Here is a 25,236-nt window from a genome sequence, read left to right as displayed (position 1 = left end):
TTAACTATATGTAACCATGATAATTAATGTTACTTCATTTAGTCCCACAAAATCCTCAATCTATTACCTTCATGAGAACAACAATCTTCTCCACTAAATTTTAAGTATAAGAGTTACAAATAAATGGATAAAAATAAAGAGATCACAAAGTTACTATGTTAAAAACTGCATTACAACAGTATACCACAGAGAGGCTTCACAATACCCTTTCTAGTTTCAAAATTCCAAGTTTTAATTCAGCAACTTCTCTCATCTAAAGAATAGTTAACAAACGTGTACTGAAAGCTTCTTGAATGATAAAAAAAAAACTAAGAAGGGTAATTTCTACCTTCTACTCATGTACCAATTGGGTGATAATCAACAGATGATGGATAAACAAAATGTGGTATATATCCATACAGCAGACTATTATTCAGCCGTCAAAAGCAGAGAAATCCTGACCCGTTCTACAACATGGATGGAGTAAAGACATTACGCTAAAGTGAAGCAAGCCGGTCACAAAAGGACAAGTATTGTATGATTCCACTTAGCTTCCCTGGTGGCTCAGACGGTAAAAGCGTCTGCCTGCGATGTGGGAGACCCAGGTTCAATTCCCGGGTTGGGAAGATCCCCTGGAGAAGGAAATGGCAATCCACTCCAGCACTCTTGCCTGGAAAATCCCATGGACAGAGAAGCCTGATAGGCTACAGTCCATGGGGTCGCAAAGAGTCGGACACGACTGAGCGACTTCACTTTCTTTCTTTCTTTCCACTTAAGAGTTACCCAGAGCAGTTAAATTCAGAGACAGAAAGTAGGAGGGGTAGGGGAAACAGAATGCTACTATTTAATGGGTTGAGAGTTTCAGTTCTGGATGATGAACAAATTCTGGAGATGAAGCTAGTAACAGTTACACAGTGCACCAATAAGCATGCTTAATACCACCAAATTGGACAAAAAGGCAAAGTGTATGGTATGTATATTTTACCACGTTTAAACATAATAAAAATGAACTTAATAATTCATCTACATAACCAAAACAAAAAGAACAAAAATAAAAATCAGTGTTAATTTCAAGCGAATGAATGCTATTTGGGTCATTAATGAAGGAAATGTCTTAACTCACTTCAAAAAACATTTAAAGGAAAAATTATGACATTTTCCCATGGAGTTTATAACATATGCAGATGAAACACATATGAAAACTCAACACAGAGAATGGAGATGGAAAGAAGGAAATAGTGGACTATGAGACTGCAAAATTTCTACACTGTACATGAAATGGCATAATACTGTACTAGGTCTAAGTAGACCATATAAAGTAAGGATGTATACTGTAATCCCTAGGAAAACCACTGAACAATTTAAAATGGAAATCCAGAAAATAAAATAACCCAAAGAAGACAGGAAAGACGGAGAAAGAGGAGACAATCACAAAATTTTATAAAATGTTAGACATAAACCCAGTCATAATGGTAATTTATTAAATGGTAATAGATTCTACAGAAATTACATAGTGGCAATAGTTATATAACTTGTTTTTACATTGTAAAAGGGTGAGTGTTATGATATAAATTATCTCTCCAAAAAAAAGCTGTCTTTAAAAAAAATAAGACTTAGGCAAACCAAAAACTTTAAAAGGCCAAACACTACAATTAAAAAATACAGATGATCAGAAGGATTGAAAAAGCATGGCGTGACTACACGCTGGCCACAAGAGACATGAGTCAGATGGAGAAAACCAAGCCCTGCCAACAGAAAGCACAGGACATCAATCTTTCAAATCAAACACTGAGCAACTTGTCCAAGATCACAGAGCTCCGAACCGGCAGAGTAAGAACTTTAACACGGACTCCAGACGGTGGTAATACCAGCAAGCAAGCAGACAGAAAGGAGAGGGTGGAGGAAAGTGTGAATATAAAATTCCAACTGTTTTAATCTCAAGCCAAAGGGAGGAAGAAACCTTCCTACTGAAATCACCCCCAAGCCCCACAACTCTAAACGAATCTGCCCTAAAGACTCCCTAAAAACAGAAGATTTCTCCTTCTCAGGCATCCGATTTAGAGCATTTCTAGGCTGTATCATCTTTCCGAAGCTGAATTCTAAGCCAGCGCATTCTCTACCATGTCCTCAAACGTCCCACACACAGTCCGTTATAAAGGACAGTCACCAGATCTCTCCTCTAAATTCAGGAAGACACTGTTAATTCAACAGAAGATCCCTGAGAGGACGTGGACATCCGTGACTATTCTGTAGTTTCTCCCAATTCACTTTACTTGTAACACCAAATTCAAGCCAAGAGTTACTTTCATTGGCATCCTAGCTCAGGAGACCAGAAAACCAAAAGAAATATTCTGATTTTAGACCTTAACAATGGTACACCAATTAGAGGGGGGACAGGGAGTCAAAAGAGAAACAGTTTCCACCAACAGTTAAAATAGGTGCCAGCCAAAGCAGTCAATTCAAAACAAAACACTAACAATTCCATCTAGTTCCAATTCATCTTAGAAGCAGTTCACAACATTTACTGAGACTGGGATTAACAAAGACTTTTGTAAGATACTATGCTCTCATTTTTAGGCTATGGTTTTTCCTGTGGTCATGTATGGATGTGAGAGTTGGACTGTGAAGAAGGCTGAGCGCTGAAGAATTGATGCTTTTGAACTGTGGTATTGGAGAAGACCCTTGAGAGTCCCTTGGACTGCAAGGAGATCCAACCAGTCCATTCTGAAGGAGATCAACCCTGGGATTTCTTTGGAAGGAATGATGCTAAAGCTGAAACTCCAGTACTTTGGCCACCTCATGCGAAGAGTTGATTCATTGGAAAAGACTCTGATGCTGGGAGGGATTGGGGGCAGGAGGAGAAGGGGACGACAGAGGATGAGATGGCTGGATGGCATCACAGACTCGATGGACGTGAGTCTGAGTGAACTCCGGGAGTTGGTGATGGACAGGGAGGCCTGGTGTGCTGCGATTCATGGGGTCACAAAGAGTCGGACATGACTGAGCAACTGAACTGAACTGAACTGATGCTCTCATTTTCAGGCTATGTGACATTGGGCAAGGCGCTTATTCTGAGATTGTTCTCTTTGATATAAATCATAAGATACCACACACTGTCAGAAAGATTACATAGGAATGTTGCAATGTAGGTGTTCCACATCTATTTCTAAACGTCTAGGGGAAGGGAAGAAAATTTCTGTACCACTTCTTTTCTTGTTAGTTTACTGGCTCAGTCGAGTCTGACTCTGGAACCCCCCTGGACTGCAGCCCGCCAGGCTCCTCTGTCCATGGGATTCCCCAGGTAAGAACACTGGATTAGGTAGCCATGCCCTGCTGTAGGGTATCTTCCCAACCCAGGGATAGCACCTGCATTGGCAGGTGGATTCTTAACCACTGAGCCACCTGGGGAGCCCCACTTTTCCTCTTAAAAACAAACAAAATCTTACTTCAGCAAATATGAGTGCACTATATAACAAATTTATAAGCAAATTCTAGCAGGCTAACACAAATGCATGTATGCACTCTAGAAGAATACACATTTGGTAGCAGCAGTAGGCACTACGGATTTAAACTAAGGGCTGGGGTCAGACAGTCACAGATAGAAGAAACCTTCTTTTTCAATGTATACATGTGACTTAAGTTTCTTAAGACATTACATTCTCAAAACTTTTTTATTTTAGTATAATAAAATCATAGACCTGTGTCCAAAATGGAAATTTCTAATAATGTTAAGAGCAGTTATGTAGTTAAAATTAGATGTCTATAAAATATAGTGTAGTATTAACCTTTTTAAGCCATGACATACATAATTAAGTCACACACAAAACATACTTCCATGAGCTACACAGATCATAACCTATGTAGATAAAATAAGAGTTATAAAACCACTTTGGGCTTGCAAGGTCTTTGCTTTTTTTTTTCCTACTCAAAAAAAAATTTATTTTTTTTTTTCAAATATGAGTGAACAGGGCATAAAATGGATTATTTTAAATGCACTCTTAATATTTTAAGAACAAAAATATTGTTAAACAAAGTCACTGGCTAACTTGCTAACTTTATAATTTTAGTATCAGTTGCCAAGTACTTAATACACACTTCACAATTCCTACACACTGTGGATTACAATCTTGCAACTGAAGACCTATGACCTTGCAAAAGGGTTTCTTCAAATTTTTATCTACACAAGCTGATCGTGTGCTACCTCTGTTATTATAAACTGGGGGAACAGATTTCTGTGTGTTCTGGCTAAATTCCCTACAGGTATTTGGTCTTCTGTGTTTGGCTTCTGACGCTTTTCAACTAAGCAACTCATGGTACAGGGTTTTTTAAGCTCTATGTACTTATGCTCATCCCACTGAGGTCAAGTCCTGATTCTGTTCCTTACCAATAGCGTGTAATTGCTGGCCTATCACTGCATCTGAGTCTCAGATTTCTTTTTGTTAAATGGTTGCAGGAATTAAATGAAATCATACAGGTCAAGGTGAAAGTATTTTGCAGACTACAGAATCATGCATGTGTGTACAGGAATATAATATCAGATTATTAATCTCAACAGGAAAAACACCTAAACTCACAAAACACACATGAAAATAATATCAGATTTCCCAAAAAATGCTAATATTAACTATCTCATTCTCAAAAAAAAAAAAAAGAAAAGAAAACTCTTCAATAGCTTTCTCTATTGACTAAAGTAATAATTACTAACACCTATATGATAAGGTGATCTGCCTGGTAATGCCAGACTTTGTGCTAAGTTCGTTATACACGTGGTTTCTAACCTTTACAACAACTCTACAGGGTAGATGTCATTTTCTTCAGTTTAAAGGAAAAAAATTTGAGCTATTTCCAAAATTTGCTACTATGAACAACCTTACAATGAACATTTTTAAAGTATATCTTCGTAGATGAAATTCTTAAGAGTGGAATCATGAGTCAAAGAATATATAAGCTTTAAATTTTGGTAATCCTAGCAAATTTCTGGAACAAAAAGAAAAAAGGGGGCTGAAAAAATTTACACTCCCGTGAACAAGAAGACGCTTCCTGCTCAACTGCCTGCACTGGATACTATAGCTATTTTTTAAATGTTTGGTTAATTCAATGGATTTAAAAAATCCATCTCACTATTGTTTTTGAAAGTTATACTCTTTATCTTACTAAAAAGTCTCCAACAAAGAGAGACAAAAAATACAATCATCATACCTCAACTGCTTCCCACAGCTCCTCTCTCCACCCTCAATGCTGAGCATTGTGGATAGAATACACTATCTCTATATATGCATATATACACTTATCTTTTAAATACATGGTTAAGACCCATACATGAGACACAAATTATCAAATCTAACATGAATTTCTTATAAAGGTAACTACTGCAACTTATAATGCTGTGCTGCATTAAAATATGATATGATAACATGAAAATATACATATATAAAAAACAGAAAGATAACAGAATACTAGGAAATCTTTTCAATGCGTGCTCAGTCACTCGGTCTGACTTTTTGCAACCTCATGGTCTGTAGCCTGCCAGGCTCCTCTGTCCATGGGATTTCCCAGGCAAAAATACTGGAGTGGGTTACCACTTCCTTCTCCAGGGGATCTTCCCTACCCAGGGATTGAACCTGCATCTCTTGCACTGGCAGGCAGATTCTTTACCAACTGAGCCACCTGGGAAGCCCCAGGAAATCTCTTTAAATCTCATTTAATCTTTAAACCACTCTTTCCAGGGGTTGAAACAAGATTTTGTTTAAATTATATGCAGTAGGGATACTCTATAATCTGATCTCACTTCATGTAAGTTAAGCACAAAGAATACTTAGCCTTGTAAAAAATATGTAAGTTTAGAATGCCTTTGACATTTGATTCACGGTACTTTCTAAGGCAAAAAAAAAAAACTTGCATAAATCAGAAAAAAAAATAAGAAATCATTTTATTCAAAGCTGTAAACTAAAAACAATGTATAAGATGATAAAGAACAAATATCTTTTCTATCAACAAAGTAAATATTATGCTGATTTTGAATAGTAATAAAACAAATACAAAACCAGAAGTTAATGGGGGGGTGCTTTCCACATTTGATTAAATTTCAAACATAAGTCACACTATTACAGTAAAAGGAACTCCACAGTAATTAAACTTAAAAATTTCTTTTCCGTGTTCTGCTCATCTTTTTTGCCAAAGGTTGTCACCAACACAGTAGTCTATCACCACTATCTTGGAAAACAGATTCTAATACACCCAATTTGAGATAATAACTATTAGATTTCAATGGCTAATCACTAACCACACAATGTTGATATGACTAACAAAATCAGTAAGCAATTTTATGTCATTCTGCTAGTTTTACAGAATTTGGCAGCTATAGCCAGACATTTCAAAAGAAATAATTTAAATGGCACACTTCAATGGGAAAAGTTTTAATGCTAGGAAAATTATATCCCAAGTAAGAAACTTGCCATGATGTACAAAAAGAGAAGATTAGTTATCATCACTATATGTTTTCATGGTGAATAAAAACACACGGCAATACCACATTCCCATTACAAAACCATCCCTTCTGTCACAGGAGGAAAGTTTTCTTGCAGGTTATTCTATGATTCTTCATCTAATAATATTTCCTGAATCTTTCCATAACATTCAATGAACTTACTACACAGAAATCATTAGGTGATAAAACAAAAGAGAATCAAAGAATGGGAAGACCAAATTTCTTATTTTAAGAGACTGAAATACAGAAACAATTTTAATATAATAGGGAAGGTGGTATACCAAGTAAGAAATTAAAAAAAAAAAATGTTAATGCTCTAGAAGACAAAGGAAAGAGATTAGTTCTCACCAGAGGGACATGGAAAACTATTCTGGTAGAGGTAACATGAACTGTGCCTTCAAAGAAAGATGGTAGTTGGAAATGTGGAGCGAGGGGACAGGTGGGAACACTGAGGACAGTGATAAGAAGGATGGGACAGGGAGAGCCAGCCACATTTGGGAACAGCGCTCAGTCTGGCTTGGCTGAGACATAGCATCGATAAAGGAAAATGGAGCAGATAAAAATAGAAAAATAAATGAGAAAGGAGGGTAGTCACACATTCTATCCTCTTTTCTCTAACATGAAACGCCCAACGGCACAATCTTATCCTCATTAACAGAGAGTCTGAACTTCTTCATAACACTTCCTCCCTGAAGTCATGTGGGTACCTGATGTATTTTTCACAACATGACTGTGAGCTACTCATGAGCAGGACACACACCTGATGCAATTTTATATCGTTCTTAAATGCCTTGAACATAAGATATCAACTAATCCTTTTTAATGAATGCATAAATGCATGAATGAACATATTAGCATTTCACTTCTCCCAGACTTAGATACTCCTCTGTACTAGGAGCTGGCAAACTTCTTCTATGAAGGGCCATATCGTAAATATTTATTTGCAGGCCATTCAGTCTTTACTACAGCTCTGCAACCCTGTTGTTCTAAAGCAGAAGCAGCCACAGACAACTCACCTGTTATCGCTGTGAGGCTGTGTGACTATAAAACTTAATTTATAATACAAAAACAGACCGCAGCTGCAGTTGGCCTGTGGACCATAGTTTAGAGACTCCTCATTCATACAAACTTAAATATGTCATATCATACAAATACATTTAAAATATATTCGAATCATTTTCTTACATAATGACAGAACCTCAGCCAAAAATTCAAACAAGATAATAAAAAGGTGATAAACAGGAAAATGTGGATATACTGCACAAAACCTGGGAGATCTGGACCCTCAGATACCTATACCTCATGTGCCCTCTCCAGATATTTCTTACTACTAGCCATCTTTGTGAGCTCAAGTCACAACTTCTTTAGGCCTTAGTTTTTAATCTATAAAGTAAATTGGTTGAAACAGATCATTCTGAGCTGGAACTCTATGATCTTTAGATTTGTCCAAATTAAATTTATGAATTTTAAGTGAAAATAGTCAATGCTATGGTTTTTCCAGTCACCATGTAGACATGTGAGAGCTGGACCATAAAGAAGACTGACTGCTAAAGAATCGATGCTTTTGGATTGTGGTGCTGGAGAAGACTCTTGAGAGGCCCTTGCACTGCAAGGTGATCAAACCAGTCCCTCCTAAAGGAAACTGACCCTGACTATTCATTGGAAGGACTGATGCTGAAGCTGATGCTCCAATATTCTGGCCACCTGATGGCGAAGAGCCAACTCACTGGAAAAGACCCTGATGCTGGGAAAGACTGAAGGCAAAGGAGAAGGGAGCGGCAGAAGACAAGATGGTTAGATAGCATTACTGACTCAATGGACATGAATTTGAGCAAACTCCAGGAGATAGGGAAGGAGAGGGGAGCCCGGCATGCTGTAGTTCATGGGGTCACAGAGTCAGATATGACTTAGTGACTGAACAACAACAACATCTTCAAAATGGTAATTGCATTCAAAAGTCATTTTGAATCAACAGAAGAACAAAATACAAGCATATTGCAGAAACAAAATATAATGTACTAAAATATTAACTTAATACCTAACTGATCTAAGGAGTTTCTTGAAGCATTATTCAATGTCATACTTTAGGACCCAAAAACTAAGGTTTCAGTACCATCTTGAATGTAGATGTAAATACACTTGGAAAATCCGTTTAATAGCAAATATAGGTTCACATGCGTAGTCAGGATAATGGTATCAGCAGGGTACTCAGAGCATAAAATAAAAAAAAAAAAACAACTTTTCCCACAATAAAGAAGCAGTAGAAAGATTTAATAGTAAATGTCATAATAGGCAAAGGGACAAATACCAGAATAATACTCTGGCTTCACATTCCTGCTTATGGTACAATAATTAATAAATCACTGGACTCCTGACATATTTAGCTAAAGTCTGAAATATTTAATTTTAAAAGTCAAAGTCCACACAATGTGTAAAAAACTAGGTCTCATTCATTATGTGTAATGATGATTTTACAACTTTTCTATTTTTACTCTTCAAATCAAGACTTAAGATTAGAGAATAAGTCTTCACTTTTCCCAAACTATTTTCAAAGAATCGTTTTGGGGTCAATTAAAAGTCTATAACTCATCACTACCCACATTTACAAAAGCAACACCATCACACTGCTTTATGAATTATAAGCTAACAGTTTCTCATTAACTACAAACTTACCAAACGTTTGGCAAATTCTTTGTTTTCTGAGAGAAATCCATAACCTGGATGTACCTTAGAAATGAAAACAAAAAGTACTTTCAGTTTTATCGATTTGCAAAACCTTTATAATAAAGAGAACGTTAATGCATTTATTGTTCAAGGGCTCTCGAGTAAGGTTACTGACCTCTCTAACATCCTGAATATCTCTAACTCAGTTCAAACCCAAATGCCAAGAAATCACTGGCAGCATGCTGCTTCTGACCTAGCCACAGTCAGGGCCGGCTACATACACACTTTACTACCCACTTGCACTTGGCTATGCTAGTCAACCCCACCCAAACTCCCCCACTTTTCCTGAGACCAACTTTGGTCATAAGCATGGTGGGTCAGTTATGTTAAAGGAAACCTTTCACAAGATGGACGAGAAACTCAACTCCACTTCCTTTACAGTACCAGAAAAACTGCTACTTTCTAACACCCTGGCTACTAAGCCAATGAATGTATTTTTATTCCTGGTAATATGAACATACTCAGCCACTACCCAATGATCAGTTTTCCTCAAACCTAACTGACATCGTTTGGCTTTACTTTTTCACCATACTCTGGATTTTTCTTCTAATATTTGCCCCCTTTCCCCGCCTCATTCCACTCAGCCCATCACAACCACTCCATGCTCTCCTCTCTCACAAGCCACACTGCAACAACTTAAATTCTACCATCCTGTTCTAACCAAGTAAATTTGCCCAAATGTAAATTTAGCCACCCTATTATTAGTATTAAACATATTTCTAGGAAAATAATTCTGCTACATGTCAAACTAAGGGAGCCAATATCATAATCTAATCTAGAAGTATCTATGCATTTGAAATTTCTTTTTTTACCTGAATGTTTTTTTCTCTGCAACTACATGATCAACTTGGTATAAAAAGATAGGATCTTTTTCCCCTCAATTTTAAAGTTTAACCTATTTTTTCAACTTTTTATTTTATTTTGGAGCATAGGCAATTAATAATGCTGTTATAGTTTCAGGTGGACAGCAAAGAGATTCAGCCATACATATACACGTATCCACTCTCCCCCAAACTCCCCTCCTATCCAGGCTGCCACATAAGTATCTTCACATCTGAGATCTTTAAATGTTAAACTAAGCTTTATGAACATGGTCCAGAGTAATTTACACTACTACACCATATGAGAGGAGTTTCACTCCAACAATTTCATTTTATATAAACATTTAACTAAAGATTGTATTCTGGCAATCTACAGTTTTACTATAGAGTTAACAGAGTTTTATCTTTATAGGTTAGCAGAGTTTTACCTTCACTAACTCTGCTAATAAATTATAACATCTATAATAGGGGCTCATGAATTCAGTTTTTTCTTCAAACAGGCATCTTAGTAAAAGTTGTTTTTTTTTTTCCAAAAGAAATGTGCCCACTAATTGGAACACTCCAGGCTAATTGCTGGTACTGGCTGCTTCTATCCAATTTCAAATAACTCTGCAGAGGTTTTCAACATTATATGTAATTAGTTCTCTGATAAACACACATACATACACACAGCAACAATATTAATAAAACACTATGGCCAATCAGAAACTATTTTTTTCCTTGGATTCCACTCCATTCATACGGAATTGGGGATGGAGAGAATTGCCAGTTTCTCCATGTAAATCATGTACATTCCACTGACAAAAAAAAAACCCAAATAATTACCAACTGCAATTTTATTTCTGGAAGGATAAGGAGGCACAGATAATTTCTGAATGATTAAAACAGAATTTAAGACAGAGTCTTTTGGATCTTATTTATAAAACATTTTTTTTAATACTATTATCACACTGAAAGGGTTAATACTCAAAACTAATTGGGATTTCTTTTTTTTTTTTTTCCTTCTCCTAGCAAATTTGGAAATGAACTGAAACTGCTCCCTGGTGTGAAAGCTGAACCCAACAGCCACCTGCGAGATCAGAGACCAGCCCTGCCAGATGCCAGGAAGCCTCTGACTCCCAGTAGCGGATTCGGCCACATTTCACTCATGTGACATGAACCGCAACAGCACTTTCGATCATTCTTTTCCTTTTTTTTTTTTAAATACAAACTCTAGTGTTGCGCTCACTACATATGAAACAGCTCAGCAGAACTGAGTCATTCGGACTCACAGCTTGGGCCCTGGTGTTCCTGACGGCGTCCATGATGGCGTCCATGTTGAGGTAGCTCTTACTGGTGGGCGCTGGGCCAACGCAGACAGCCTCGTCCGCCATCTTCACGTGAACCTGAAGAGAAATCTCTGCGTTAACAGGGCCTCCCAGCAAAGAGAACTCCCTGCATCTGCAAGCATACCCAGAACGGCGGACCTGAGGGCATCGCTGTCCTCAGATCTCTCTCTCAATATGCACTAGGAAGCTACAGTGTGGCAAATAAGCTCAGGGCTACATTAACCAAGATTTCATTTATTACAAGCCCACCTCACTGTCTAACCCGATAATTTCCACACCAATTTGATTAGGTAAAATCACAGCAAACAATTTTAGCCTCCTGTAAACATTCAGTTCATCTCTACATAAATCTTGTATCAAAAACTACCCTGTTACATGTAGCCAGGGTAGCCTAATATACTAATAACAAGCACTCCTGCCCAGTTCTAAGCAAACTCCCCAGGAAGTGGAGATAATTAGAGAAACTAAGTGAAGGGATGGGGTGAGTGTTCCTGCACAGCATTAGGTCAGCACCAGGCACAAACTGAAGCTCAGGACTAAAGAGTTCAATACCACCACACATGCGCCAGAAAACCTTGAGAATCGTTTAAACGGTCTCACATTCGATCCTCATCCATTTTAACCTTTCTTCCTAAAAGAACCGATACATGCATTAAGTTCTAAATCAACTCTAAACTTACGAATATGTGCTCCATTTTTAAGACTATTTCCTCCACAGTGTTTCAAACCTATTTTTGCTTAAGAAACACAAGGCATTCAATACAGAGTAGAGTAAGTTACTTATTTCTGAAAGCAATCTATTCTTTTAAAATGATGAAAGGGATTTGTAATGTTTTTGAAATGGCTTTTCCTAGCAGTTTTCCAGGTTAAGGAACTCTGTTTAAATTTATTTTACAAGGCAGACATTAAAAACTGGAACACATCCATATACCTGGGCATGTATGACCCTCTTCCAAAAAGCCAAAGGTGGAAAATAAATTTGGGTATTGCTAAGTTATATTCCCCAGCTGTAAAGTAGTTTTTAAAGAAGCACTTGGTTTTAAATGAGATTAAAAAAAAAAAAAAAACCCACCCAAGTCATCTTTAAGAAAGTTCAGAGTTCTCTTTATCAATTCAATTAAATATTTTCAAACTATGCAAAAAACTGTATGGTGTATTGAAAGGTTAAAAATACCACTCAAGGGATTTACAGATCGGTATCTTAACATCAAATATTCAAATCTACACAGTTCAGTTTCTTTAATAATATCCGAGGAAAGGCAGCCGGGCTCGCAAAAGAATCCTAAAGATTCCCAAACTGAAAGCAAGGCTCTCCTGTGTGCCTTGCTTATTCCCAACTTCAACTTGCTCTTCTCCCCTCAGACCAGAATGTCCGCTTTTCTACTGCCTTCTGCCCAGGTCAGTCCCTATTAACAGCAGTTTTGTTGCTGTAGTTGTGGTTGTGGGTTTTCTCTATAAGAAAGAAACTGAACACTGAACGATCCTTTAGAAAGAATGCCTAACTCAGGCGGGGATGGTTTTAAAGGTAAATCCACACTTATTCTATGCCTTCATCTCCCTCCAGGTGCCACTCAGTGTCTCAAGCTTCCCTTCTACCCGAGTCTTCAGATCAATCTCCCGCGATCTGAGCTTCTACAGCACCTGATACAAAATTTAACCTTTCATCGCCTCCTGCCCAGTAATGTCATTTTGACTGCTTTACAGATTACGTCTGTTAAAATTTATACACTCTCCTTTGCCAGATCATAAGGTCCTGCAATGCAGAAGTCGTCTTAAATTCCTTTTTTAAAAAAAATCTCTCTCAGCACAGTTTTACTGCTACAAGCTTTTAAATTTATAGATACACTTGAATGACTGCTTAACTTTCACTGTTAAAGCCACTGTCTTTGAGGTAAAAGGCTACGCTAAATTAAACCTTCTCCAATTTTAGTAATTGATGGCAACTAAGGATTATATGGTGGGGGGCAGGGGATGGTGGGGGTGGGATTGAAACATCTACACACGCATCCATGTGTATTGGTATCAAACTTTCTACAATAAATATGCATTAAAAAGGAGGGGAACTCTAATAACATTTTGACTTGTTTACTTTCAGGCTTTTCTTTAAATATACTTCTGTAACCAAACTGCATATATAATGTTGCATCCTTTGTTTTTCAACTATCATCAAAATAGACACTCTTCCTAGATTAGCACAAACTCTTACATGTAAACAAACTGAGAATCTAGTTCAAAGCCTATAACATGTTTTGCCGCTAAGTCGCTTCAGTCGTGTCCAACTCTGTTCGACCCCATAAACGGCAGCCCACCAGGCTCCCCCGTCCCTGGGATTCTCCAGGCAAGAACACTGGAGTGGGCTGCCATTTCCTTCTCCAATGCATGAAAGTGAAAAGTGAAAGTAAAGTCGCTCAGTCGTGTCCGACTCTTAGCGACCCCATGGACTGCAGCCTACCAGGCTCCTCCATCCATGGGATTTTCCAGGCAAGAGTACTGGAGTGGGGTGCCATTGCCTTCTCCGATAACATGTTTTAGCAAATCATTAATATTGTTTGAATAAACATTCAAATAAATACATCAAAAGCAGGTCAAACTGCCTATGGACTTTACAAAAAAAAGCAAAACATGCTGTTTCTAAAGGGTTGGTCAGTTTCTTCTATTTCTCAGAAACAAATCTTGCTTTAAGGTAGAAGCATATACTAGCATCTCAAGTCCACAGTCTGGCACAGGCTCAGTACTAGCAAAAATATGTGGTCAAACCATTTGAGAGAGAAAAAAAAACTAGGAACATTCTTCTGCCTTAGTGCCCAAGGAGATACTTATGAGCCAACCAGGAAAGAAAAGTTTAAAACACTTTCAAAACCCAATTTCAATTTGGTTGCTACTGTTCTAAATGACTAAAGTGATTTCTTTGGCTTAATAATATTAATACAAAGTGAAAGTCACTCAGTCCTGTCCGACTCTGTGCGACCCCATGGACTATATAGTCTGTGAAACTCGCCAGGCCAGGATACTGGAGTGGGTAGCTGTTCCCTTCTCCAGCAAATCTTCCCAACCCAGAGACTGAACCCAGGTCTCCCAAATTGCAGGCGTTTTCTTTACCAGCTGAGCCACAAGGGAAGCCCAAGAATATCGGAGTGGGTAGCCTATCCCTTTTCCAGCAAATCTTCCCACCCCAGGAATCGAACCGAGGTCTCCCACACTGCAGGTGGATTCTTCACCAGCTGAGCTACTAGGGAAGCCCATGATATTAATACAAAACAAACTGCATTCAAGCAGTGCAGACTCTCTTCTGAAGAATGACTTAGCAGCATCACCCACACTGACTAGATGTATTTATGTCTCACAAATGTCAATACCCTGAAAAAATATAAATTTCATTTTTATATTTCAATAGTAAAAGGAAAATATAACAATAATGGAAAACTGAAACTGAACTAGTGAATTAACCAGGATATTGCCGACAACAAGTTTCAAATAGAAAATCAGATTTTAAGTACTAAGTCAAGGAGTCAGTCTTCACAAACTTTTCCAATAGAAAAGTTTCCAAATGGGGTTTTATTTATTTTAAAGATTATTAGTTTCCTCCTCAAGCATTAGTTTTTATATAGGTAAAGAATCTACCTGCAAGACAGGAGATCTGGGTTCGATCCCTGCGTTGGGAAGATGCCCTGGAAAAGGGAATGTCTACCCACTCCAGTATTCTTGCCTGGAGAATTCCATTCAGAGCAGTCTGATGGGCTATAGTCCATGGGGTCCAAAGAGTCAAGACACAATTTAACAACTAACACTTGGAAAATTTCTGATTCTTTAAATAGGGGAAAATTACTTGTATCAGCCTTTTATTTTAGGCCAAATAACAGAACAAGGATATGTTTTTAAATTTATGGGACTGAAAAAATCATCTTCCTTATTGACTTTTTGTTTAAATAATTAAATGCTTGGCCATAGATAGATTAAAAATTATGTCTGAATTTTAAAACTTTGAGTTAATGGAAACTTTCATATTAGTCCATTAGATGCCTGAGACATGATGTAAAGATAACTCTGCTTGGGCCCTAATCTCATCAAATAGATTGCACCTACAGTGAAAAGGAGACTAAAAAAAATAGACTAGACCAGCTCTATGTAGGGAAAGAAAGCCTTGAAATACCTGCTAACCTAGCAGAGAACGAGAAAGCTAAGGAAGACAAGCAGTGCTAAAGATGTTTCTTCCCCACAGACAGAGAGGACAGACTTGGACACAGTGGGACAAGGACAGGGCGATCCGAATGGAGAGAGCAGCGTGGAGATAAACACACCACCATAGGGAAACAGACGGCCAGGGGAAAGCTGCTGTGCGATGCAGGAAGCTCAACCTGGCGCACAACCAACAGGGGCTGACAAGGTCTGCAGGGACTGACAACGGTGGCAGGGCATGGCCTTCACAGCCCTGAAGGGACTCAGAGCACGGATAGCACAGAGAGCTGGTGAGCGCAGGGGCCCCACACTAAACTAGCAGAATGTGGCCACTGTGAGAAGGGCCGCAAGGTGGGGAAGTGGGGCTGGGAGAGGCAGCCTGACCTCCTGCTCTTGTCTTCAAACCCCTAACCCAAGGCAGAGGTTAAGGAAGCTCCATCCCACTGCTGGGCATACACACCAAGGCGACCAGAACTGAAAGAGACACGTGTACCCCAATGTTCATCGCAGCACTGTTTATAATAGCCAGGACATGGAAGCAACCTAGATGTCCATCAGCAGACGAATGGATAAGAAAGCTGTGGTACATATACACAATGGAGTATTACTCGGCCATTAAAAAGAATACATTTGAATCAGTTCCAATCAGGTGGATGAAACTGGAGCCTATTATACAGAGTGAGTAAGCCAGAAAGAAAAACACCAACACAGTATACTAATGCATATATATGGAATTTAGAAAGATGCTAACGATAAACCCATAAGCAAGACAGACAAACAGACACAGATGTATAGAACAATCTTTTGGACTCTGTGGGAGAAGGAGAGGGTGGGATGATCTGAGAGAATAGCATTGAAACATGTATATTATCATATGGGAAACAGATCGCCAGGTTCAATGCATGAGACAGGTGCTCGCGGCTGGTGCACTGGGATGACCCTGAGGGATGGGATGGGGAGGGAGGTGGTGGGGGGGTCAGGATGGGGAACACATGTACACCCATGGCTGATTCATATCAGTGCGTGGCAAAAACCACTACAATACTGTAAAGTAATTAGCCTCCAACTAAAATAAATAAATTAAAAATAAAATAAAATTGAAAAAAAAAAAAAGAGATACACTCCACAGATGTCAGTTTCCTGAAGACTGATCCATAAAGGAAAAAGTCTGATAGAATTAATCAAAATTTAAAACTTTTGTTCTTCAAAGACAATATTAATAACAATGCAATTCCACTTCCCACCCGACAGGATGTCTATAATCAAAAAGATAATGACAAACATTGGTGAGAATGAGGAGAAACTTGAACCCACATACTCTACTAGTGGGAATGTAAAATGGTACAGCTGCTTTGGAAAACAGTCTGTTAGCACCTAAAAAGTATAGTTATCAAATGACCCAGCAATTACACTCCTAAGCTTACACCCAAGAGAAATGATAATATATGCCCATGCAAACACATGTACACAATTGTTCATAACAGGCTTATTCATTATATCAAAAACTGAAAGCCACCCAAATGGCCAGCAGCTGGTAAATGGACAAAGCAAAATGTATTCGATTCATATAGTAGAGTATTACTCGGCCAAAAAAACGGCCACAAACTGATAAATGTAGTAACATAAATCTCAAAAACATCCAAAATTGGGATAGGAGTACATCAAGGCTGTATATTGTCACCTGGCTTATTTAACTTATATGCAGAGTACATCATGCAAACTGCCGGCTGGATAAACCACAAGCTGGAATCAAGACTGCTGGGAGAAATAACAACCTCGGATATGCAGATGATACCACTAATGGCAGAAAGTGAAGAGGAACTAAAGAAGCTCTTGATGAAGGTGAAAGAGGAGAGTGGAAAGGCTGGCTTAAAACTGAACATTCAAAAAACTAATATCATAGCATGCAATCCCATCACTTTATGGCAAATAGATGTGAAAAAGCTGGAAACAGTGGCAGATTTTATTTTATTGGGCTCAAAAAAATCACTGCAAATGGTGAATGGAGCCATGAAATTAAAAGACCCTCGCTCCCTGGATGAAAAGCTATGACAAACCTAAACAGCATATTAAAAAGCAGAGACATCACTTTGTTGACAAAGGTCTGTATAGTCAAAGCTGTGGTTTTTCCAGTCATCTGCGGGTAATTGAGCTCCGAAGAAGTGATGCTTTTGAATTGCGGTGCTGGAGGAGACTCTTGAGAGTTCCTTAGACAACAAGAAGATTAAACCAGTCCATTCTAAAGGAAATTAACCCTGAATATTCACCAGAAATACTGATGCTGAAGCTGAAGTTCCACTATTTTGGCCATGTGATGCAAAGAGCCAACTCACTGGAGGAAACCCTAATGCTAGGAAAGACTGAGGGCAGGAGAGAGAAGGGGGCAACAGAGGATGAGATGGTTGGATGGCATCACTGACTCAATGGACATGAGTTTGAACACACTCTGGGAGACAGTGAAGGACAGGGAAGCCTGGTACACTGCAGTCCACGGGGTCGCAAAGAGTCAGACGTGACTTAGCCGCTGAACAACAACCACAAAAACATTATTCTATATGAAAAAGCCAGACACAAAAGGTCCACTATTAAATAATTCGATATATCTGAAAATTTTTAGAAAATGCAAAACCACAGACAGAAAGTGTATCAGTGGCTACCGAGGTGAAGGTGGCAACAAGAGTGACTGTAGATGGACACAAAGAGATCTTTCTGGGTGACGGCTACATTCTAAAACTGGACGGTGGTGAGGGTTGCACAGGTCTAAAAAATACACCATGATTCAATAAAATTGTTAAGTAAAATCAAGAAATTTCATATAAAAATATTTTAAATCCACTGCGCTGTGAGGTCTAATGAGATACTCCTGGTACACAGCACAGTGCTATATGCTATTAATTTTTGATTAATGACTAACCAATAAAGAGAAAGTTACGATTCACCTGACAAAGAAGATTCCTGAGACAGAAGCCAACTGAGAAGGGCATTCCAGCAGTACAAACACTGTACCAAATGCACGGAGGCCTGGGAGGGAATGAAAATGGTATGGAAGTAATAAGCATCAAAGCAGAAGGAGCCAGTGCTGCGTGCTCCAGACAGACCGGAGAAGGTAGGGATTTAGAATAGCTATGGGATCCAACAAACCAGATCTCTGGCAACTTTGGGGACTTACTCGAACAACAGAAATAGGAGGCAGACGTCCCTCGGTTGAAGAGCAAATGGGAGGCAAGAAAAGAAAGGCAAACCGAAGGTGACTAGTCTTTCATGTGGCTTAACCGTAATAGTGGGGGGATGCAAGAGTATTTTACCTTCTTCTCTAACTGTTGGTAAGATGCAGTACACACACAAGGTATTCAATAAAACTTCTTCATTGCATATTGATAGAGCTTTTCAGGAAGATGTCCTCACAGAAATACCTAACAGATGTGAGTGTGTGTTCCCAGGCTCACAAACTTGACTAGAAGCCCCTAAGATGGAAACAAAACCACTATGAGCAGCCAAACACACAGCTGTGAAGACAAAAGACAACCTGGAAAGAGAGTCTACAAAATTTATAGAGATTCAATGGGAAAAGTTCTGGAAATAGAAGGTGGTGATGGTTGTACAACAGTAAAACAGTGGCATTAAACACACAATGCCACTGAATTGTACAATTAAAAATAAAGTGATCAACTTTATGTAACTTTACAGTCTTTTAAAAAACTATATAGATTCATCACCACTTGCAGACTATCACTGACAAGCAATTGTGAAAAAATGTAGTTTCAGAACTTATATAGTCTGCTACACACACACACACGTGCATGCGTGCGCACACACATGCTGCAGTTCACGGGGTCACAAACAGTTGGATACGACTTAGCGACTAAACAACAAGAAGAAAAAATCCAACATGGGAGGAAAAATACAAACGAAACAACACAAAAAAGAAAACATCAATAATGAGAATGTGGGTGTAATCCTAGCTTGTAATCATTTTCCATTTACTAAAGAAAAGCTACCACACATTCATTTAAGACTCTAGTCATGAAAGCTTGCATATACATATGTAATTCTGAGTACAGATTTCTGAAACAATGTTAGACTGAGAGTCTAGGGATAGAATTAAGAAATACCCTCCATTGTAAGCAGTGTATTTTTCTTAAAGCATTCCCAAGCCCTAGTAACAGTTAAATGTCAGTTCTAATAATTTAAATACAAATAGTCACCAATGCCGTGAGCTCTCGAAAACTCCTAGAACCTGGCCAGCACCACCACTGCTTCTGAGGTGCCGCTAATTGATAAGACTACACATCCAAGTGAGTCATCCAGGTGTTCTCAAGTTTTTTAATCCCAAGTAATGTAAGTATAGCTTGACAGAAAATTTAAAAGTTTAAGCAATACAGATAACCATAACTTCTCATCCCCATTAAGGCCTCTAAGTCCCACTTCCCAAGCTGAAACAAACTGTCAACGGTTTTGTATGTGTCCTTTCAGGCTTAGCTATTTTCATACGCATAGCAGACATAAAAGTGTATGGTTTTATATTAAGCTTAAGATTTTCTTCCCATTAATTACATCACACTATGTATTATTCTTTTAACTTGTTTAACTGCTATATAACATTCCTAGTAACTGGGTAAACCATAACTTAACCTTTTCTCCAGTAATGGATATTATGGCCCATCTGCAGATATTACAAGCTGCAAAAGGATTCTCTAAACATGTATGCATATTTCTATGAGGAAAATATTTGAAAGTGTGAAGGCTATAAACCACATACTTAAGAGCCTATGTCTATTAACATGCTGAGCAGAGATGACCTTCCCCACACCACACTACCACTGAACATTTTTACTGTTTGCTAATCTAATTTTCTTAATCTAATGAAGAAAAATGACTCCTGACCAGTTTTCAATTTGCACTTCTCTGATTATGAGTGCCTTTGGGCATATTTTCATGTTTGTGAGCTATCTGCATTTCTTTGGGCATATTTTCATGTTTGTGAGCTATCTGCATTTCTTCTTTTGATCACTGATCATTTGACCCAGATAATCACGATGGTGTGATCACTAATCTAGAGCCAGACATCTTGGAACGTGAAGTCAAGTGGGCCTTAGAAAGCATCACTATGAACAACGCTAGTGGAGGTGATGGAATTCCAGTTGAGCTATTTCAAATCCTGAAAGATGATGCTATAAAAGTGCTGCACTCAATATGCCAGCAAATTTGGAAAACCCAGGAGTGGCCACAGGACTGGAAAAGGTCAGTTTTCATTCCAATCCCAAAGAAAGGCGATGCCAAAGAATGCTCAAACTACCGCACAATTGCAGTCATCTCACGTGCTAGTAAAGTAATGCTCAAAATTCTCCAAGCCAGGCTTCAGCAATATGTGAACCGTGAACTCCCTGATGTTCAAGCTGGTTTTAGAAAAGGCAGAGAAACCAAATTCCTAACATCCGCTGGATCATGGAAAAAGCAAGAGAGTTCCAGAAAAACATCTCTTTCTGCTTTATTGACTATGCCAAAGCCTTTGACTATGTGGATCACAATAAACTGTGGAAAATTCTGAAAGAGATGGGAATATCAGACCACCTAACCTGCCTCTTGAGAAATCTGTATGCAGGTCAGGAAGCAAGTTAGAACTGGACATGGAACAACAGACTGGTTCCACATAGGAAAAGGAGTACATCAAGGCTGTATATTGTCACTCTGCTTATTTAACTTCTATGCAGAGTATATCATGAGAAACGCTGAACTGGAAGAAACACAAGCTGGAAACAAGATTGCTGGGAGAAATATCAATAACCTCAGATATGCAGATGACACCACCCTTATGGCAGAAAATGAAGAGGAGCTAAAAAGCCTCTTGATGAAAATGAAAGAGGAGAGCAAAAAAGTTGGCTTAAAGCTCAACATTCAGAAAACGAAGATCATAGCATCTGATCCCATCACTTCATGGCAAATAGACAGGGAAACAGTAGAAACAGTGTCAGACTTTATTTTTTTGGGCTCCAAAATCACTGCAGATGGTGACTGCAGCCATGAAATTAAAAGACGCTTACTCCTTGGAAGGAAGGTTATGACCAACCTAGATAGTATATTCAAAAGTAGAGACATTACTTTGCCGACTAAGGTCCGTCTAGTCAAGGCTATGGTTTTTCCTGTGGTCATGTATGGATGTGAGAGTTGGACTATGAAGAAGACTGAGTGCCGAAGAATTGACGCTTTTGCACTGTGGTGTTGGAGAAGACTCTTGAGAGTCCCTTGGACTGCAAGGAGATCCAACTAGTCCATTCTGAAGGAGATCAATCCTGGGATTTCTTTGGAAGGAATGATGCTAAAGCTGAAGCTCCAGTACTCTGGCCACCTCATGCGAAGAGCTGACTCACTGGAAAAGACTCTGCTGCTGGGAGGGATTGGGGGCAGGAGGAGAAGGGGACGACCGAGGATGAGATGGCTGGATGGCATCACAGACTCGATGGACGTGAGTCTGAGTGAACTCCGGGAGATGGTGATGGACAGCGAGGCCTGGCGTGCTGCGATTCATGGGGTCGCAAAGAGTCGGACACGACTGAGCGACTGAACTGAACTGAACATTTTTTAATTTAAGAGAGATCTTACAAAGAAACAAAGGCATCTTTGGGTTTTGTTTTTTTTGTTTAAACAACATGTAACACCAAAACACTGTTCTTGTTCCAAGCTAAGCTAACAACTCTTTCAACCACACCTGCAACCCCATCACATTTTTTCTCTCCAGTTATCACTTCTCAGGTGGAGTGCAAGCTTAGACCTTTGTCTATGCCAGTGATCTCAACTGGGAGCAACTTTGTGCCAGGACACAGCTGGCAACGACTGCCAACAGTTTTGCTGGTCACGACGGTGGGATGGAAGGGTGCTACTGCTGTCTAGTGGGGAGAGGACAGGAGCCTTGAAAACATTCTACTAGACCATGAGAGGACAGCCACCCATAAAGAAGAATCACTTAACCCAAAATGCCAGTGGCGCCACTGCTGAGAACCCCTGGTCTGTGCTTTTACCTGATGTATATACTATTTTTTAGAGTGTGCGTGGGGAGGGTGGGGTTTAAACATTAACAGGGTTGACTTTTTTTTTTTTGGTCAGGCCATGTGGCATGTAGGATCTCAGTTCCCTAATCAGGGATCGCACCCTGCATTGGGAGCGTGGAGTTTTAACCACGGGACCGCCAGGGAAGTCCCACACTGATGATATTTTCATATCACATGTCATTCTATATGTTCTTTTTCAGTCTTTAAAATGTCAGAGATGTCCTGTCAATATGTAGAGATCTATCTTATTATTTTTTAACTACTAAAGAACTGTGAGACATGGCCCTCCAGTCTGCCAGCCATCTCCCTGCGGGTGGATCTGCAGCACGAGGAATCACCACCTGGACAGCCATCGTGATGTTTCCTAAGCAGACACCCTGTCCGCTGCCCAGGCCCCGTCCTGCTCTGGGTCTCTCTCTTCTGGAAAGGCTCCCGTCTTTTACAGCCATCCTCTCCTGTCCATGTTGTAGACAGCGGTTTTCTACTGAACAGTTCCATCTGCTCTCTCTCTTTCAGAAATTCCTCATCATTTCCAGGATCATACTCCCCACTCTGTTTTACAACAAAATTCTGGCTTGGTTTTTTTTTTCTTTTGAATTTGTCTTTTTAACTGTTTCTCTTCCTTGGGAATTTGGAATGGGAAGACAGAAGTCTGACTCATTCCACCAGCCTCAATTAGAAGTCAAGACCTTTAAAATTTTGTATTTTTAACCACAGAAAATACAGTGTATTTTAATAAAAAATCAAAACTTGTGACCAATATAGCTTTCCAAAATGAAATAGTTAAAACTTATTTTTAAGACTGTCATGAAAAATATCAAGAGTTTCTTACACAGAATCTAATTTGTAATAAAAATCTGAAAATGCTCATCCAGCTCCTAAATTACTATGGCCACAAATGCAACCTGGCTGCAGGTCACACAGTTACCACTCCTCTCTTTGTGCATCTGAACAGTGAGTATCTTTTTCATAGCATCCATTCTACCTAGTGTCTGCGCATTCCTAGGAGCTCCCAAAGCTGGCTTTCTAAACCTCAGATTCCACTTCCCAAATTGTCCAGCGTTGCGGCTGTGTTCACAAAGGGCATAAAAACCTTGATTTACAGTATATGATTGGTTGGTTTCTCTCCAAAAAGCTTCAGATGAGTATCAAAAATAACCTTCCCAATGCTCTTTTCCCCTGAAAATTCCTGGTACTCTATAGTTAGCTCCCTTATATGAAGCAGCGAGCATCAAAAGCCATCAGGGAGCTCAGGGTTTTCACGAGCATAGTCATTCTCAATAAGCAGGGACAAGATACAGGAAGCCACCCCAAAAATCTGGGAAATGTTTCATTTTCTAAAAATATCCTTCGTTCTCATCAATGACACCCCCCCCCCAAAAAAAAACCTCTTCTTTGCCAGAGGACAGGACGAGTACTTTGAAGGAGCTCCAAAAACTATTTTGAATTCCTATTCCAAGCCTAACAATTCACCTTGACAGTTACCAATCCAAAGTGAGTTTGCCATTCAGTGAATTCCCCTATGACTCCGTGACTGGGCCTGGTAACCAGGAAGTAAATGAAAGCAGAGAAGTGCTTCTCTGGAGACTTAGTCTAGAGACTCAGAGTAACTCAGATAAACAGAGCAAGCATGTCAGGAATGAAGCAAAGATCTTCTACCTTCCTTGGAACTAACACACCTAATCTAAGGTGAAGGGTAAGAAGACTCAAAAAGCAGGGAAAGTAGATACATGTCAGGAGAGATGAAGTCACCAGCTAAGCTGAAACATGACTCATCTCCGGAGTTCTGCCCCTTCCAGGGAGCCTGGCACACTCTGCCAGGTCAGAGGTGAGCATCAACAGAAAACATCCGGAGCATGTAACTTCAGTGAACTTATCAGCTGCACAGAAGTACTCAGGTACAGACTAGAGCCTGTACAAAGGCTCATTTCATATCACAGAGATTTCAGAGTGAATTAGGTCTTTACTTTTTGGAAAGAATTAGTCACAGGATGCTATAAAGACAGAGGTGAAAAGGTACCCAATCTGGCAGCAGCAATGGGTGGGGGGGGGAAATATATATATATATATATGACTGCATAAGCCTGCAAGCAACTTGGCTTTTACTTCAACATCTAACTTTTCTCTAAATCCAAATGTCTGGTTGGCTTAGGACAGAACAGAACACTTGGTGCAGCTGTCAGCATGCCACTTTTGTATGAAAGAGTAAATAAATATATCCAAATTGAAAGGAACATCTGGACAACAGAAGGGAGCAAAACTGTGTGGCAGCTGGTTCTCTGGACAGAAAGGACTATAGGAAAAGCTGTCCTACCAAAAAGAAAAACTGTATATAATTAAAAGACCAGGAAAATCAGTATCTGAGTATTATATCCAAAACTCAAAGGAAGAAAACATTTCCCCCCGCCAATGTTACCTCCTAATTCCATTTACACAATACTAGTCCCTGTCTCCACTCTCTTTTCCAATTCAGCTATTCCACGTTCCACCCAGGGGGCATCCCAGGTGGCTCAGTGGTAAAGAATCCATCTGCCAATGCAGGAGACACAGGTTTGATCCCTGGATCAGGAAGATCCCCTGGAGAAAGGAAACACAACCCATTCCACTATTTTTGCCTGGGAAATCCCAAGCACAGAGAGCCTGGTGGGCTACGTCCAAAGGATGGCGAAGAGTTG

The 25,236-nt window shown here is 39.3% G+C and overlaps 1 protein-coding gene across 1 annotated transcript in view; it reads right to left on the bottom strand.

The window, feature by feature from the left end:
* PCCA (propionyl-CoA carboxylase subunit alpha) overlaps positions 1 to 25,236 on the bottom strand; it is a 381,462-nt gene that overhangs the window by 307,897 nt on the left and 48,329 nt on the right. The window contains exons 5-6 of the mRNA XM_040267408.1: positions 11,283 to 11,396; positions 9,140 to 9,193 (exon numbers count right to left, since the gene is read on the bottom strand). Coding sequence (XP_040123342.1) covers positions 9,140 to 9,193; positions 11,283 to 11,396 — 168 coding nt within the window. The remainder of the gene's footprint in view (positions 1 to 9,139; positions 9,194 to 11,282; positions 11,397 to 25,236) is intronic.

This window comes from Oryx dammah, unplaced genomic scaffold, assembly GCF_014754425.2.
Source record: "Oryx dammah isolate SB20612 unplaced genomic scaffold, SCBI_Odam_1.1 HiC_scaffold_24, whole genome shotgun sequence".
Classification (NCBI taxonomy): domain Eukaryota; kingdom Metazoa; phylum Chordata; class Mammalia; order Artiodactyla; family Bovidae; genus Oryx; species Oryx dammah.
Note: the sequence above shows the minus strand (reverse complement) of the source record. Positions and strands in the feature narration are given on the sequence as shown.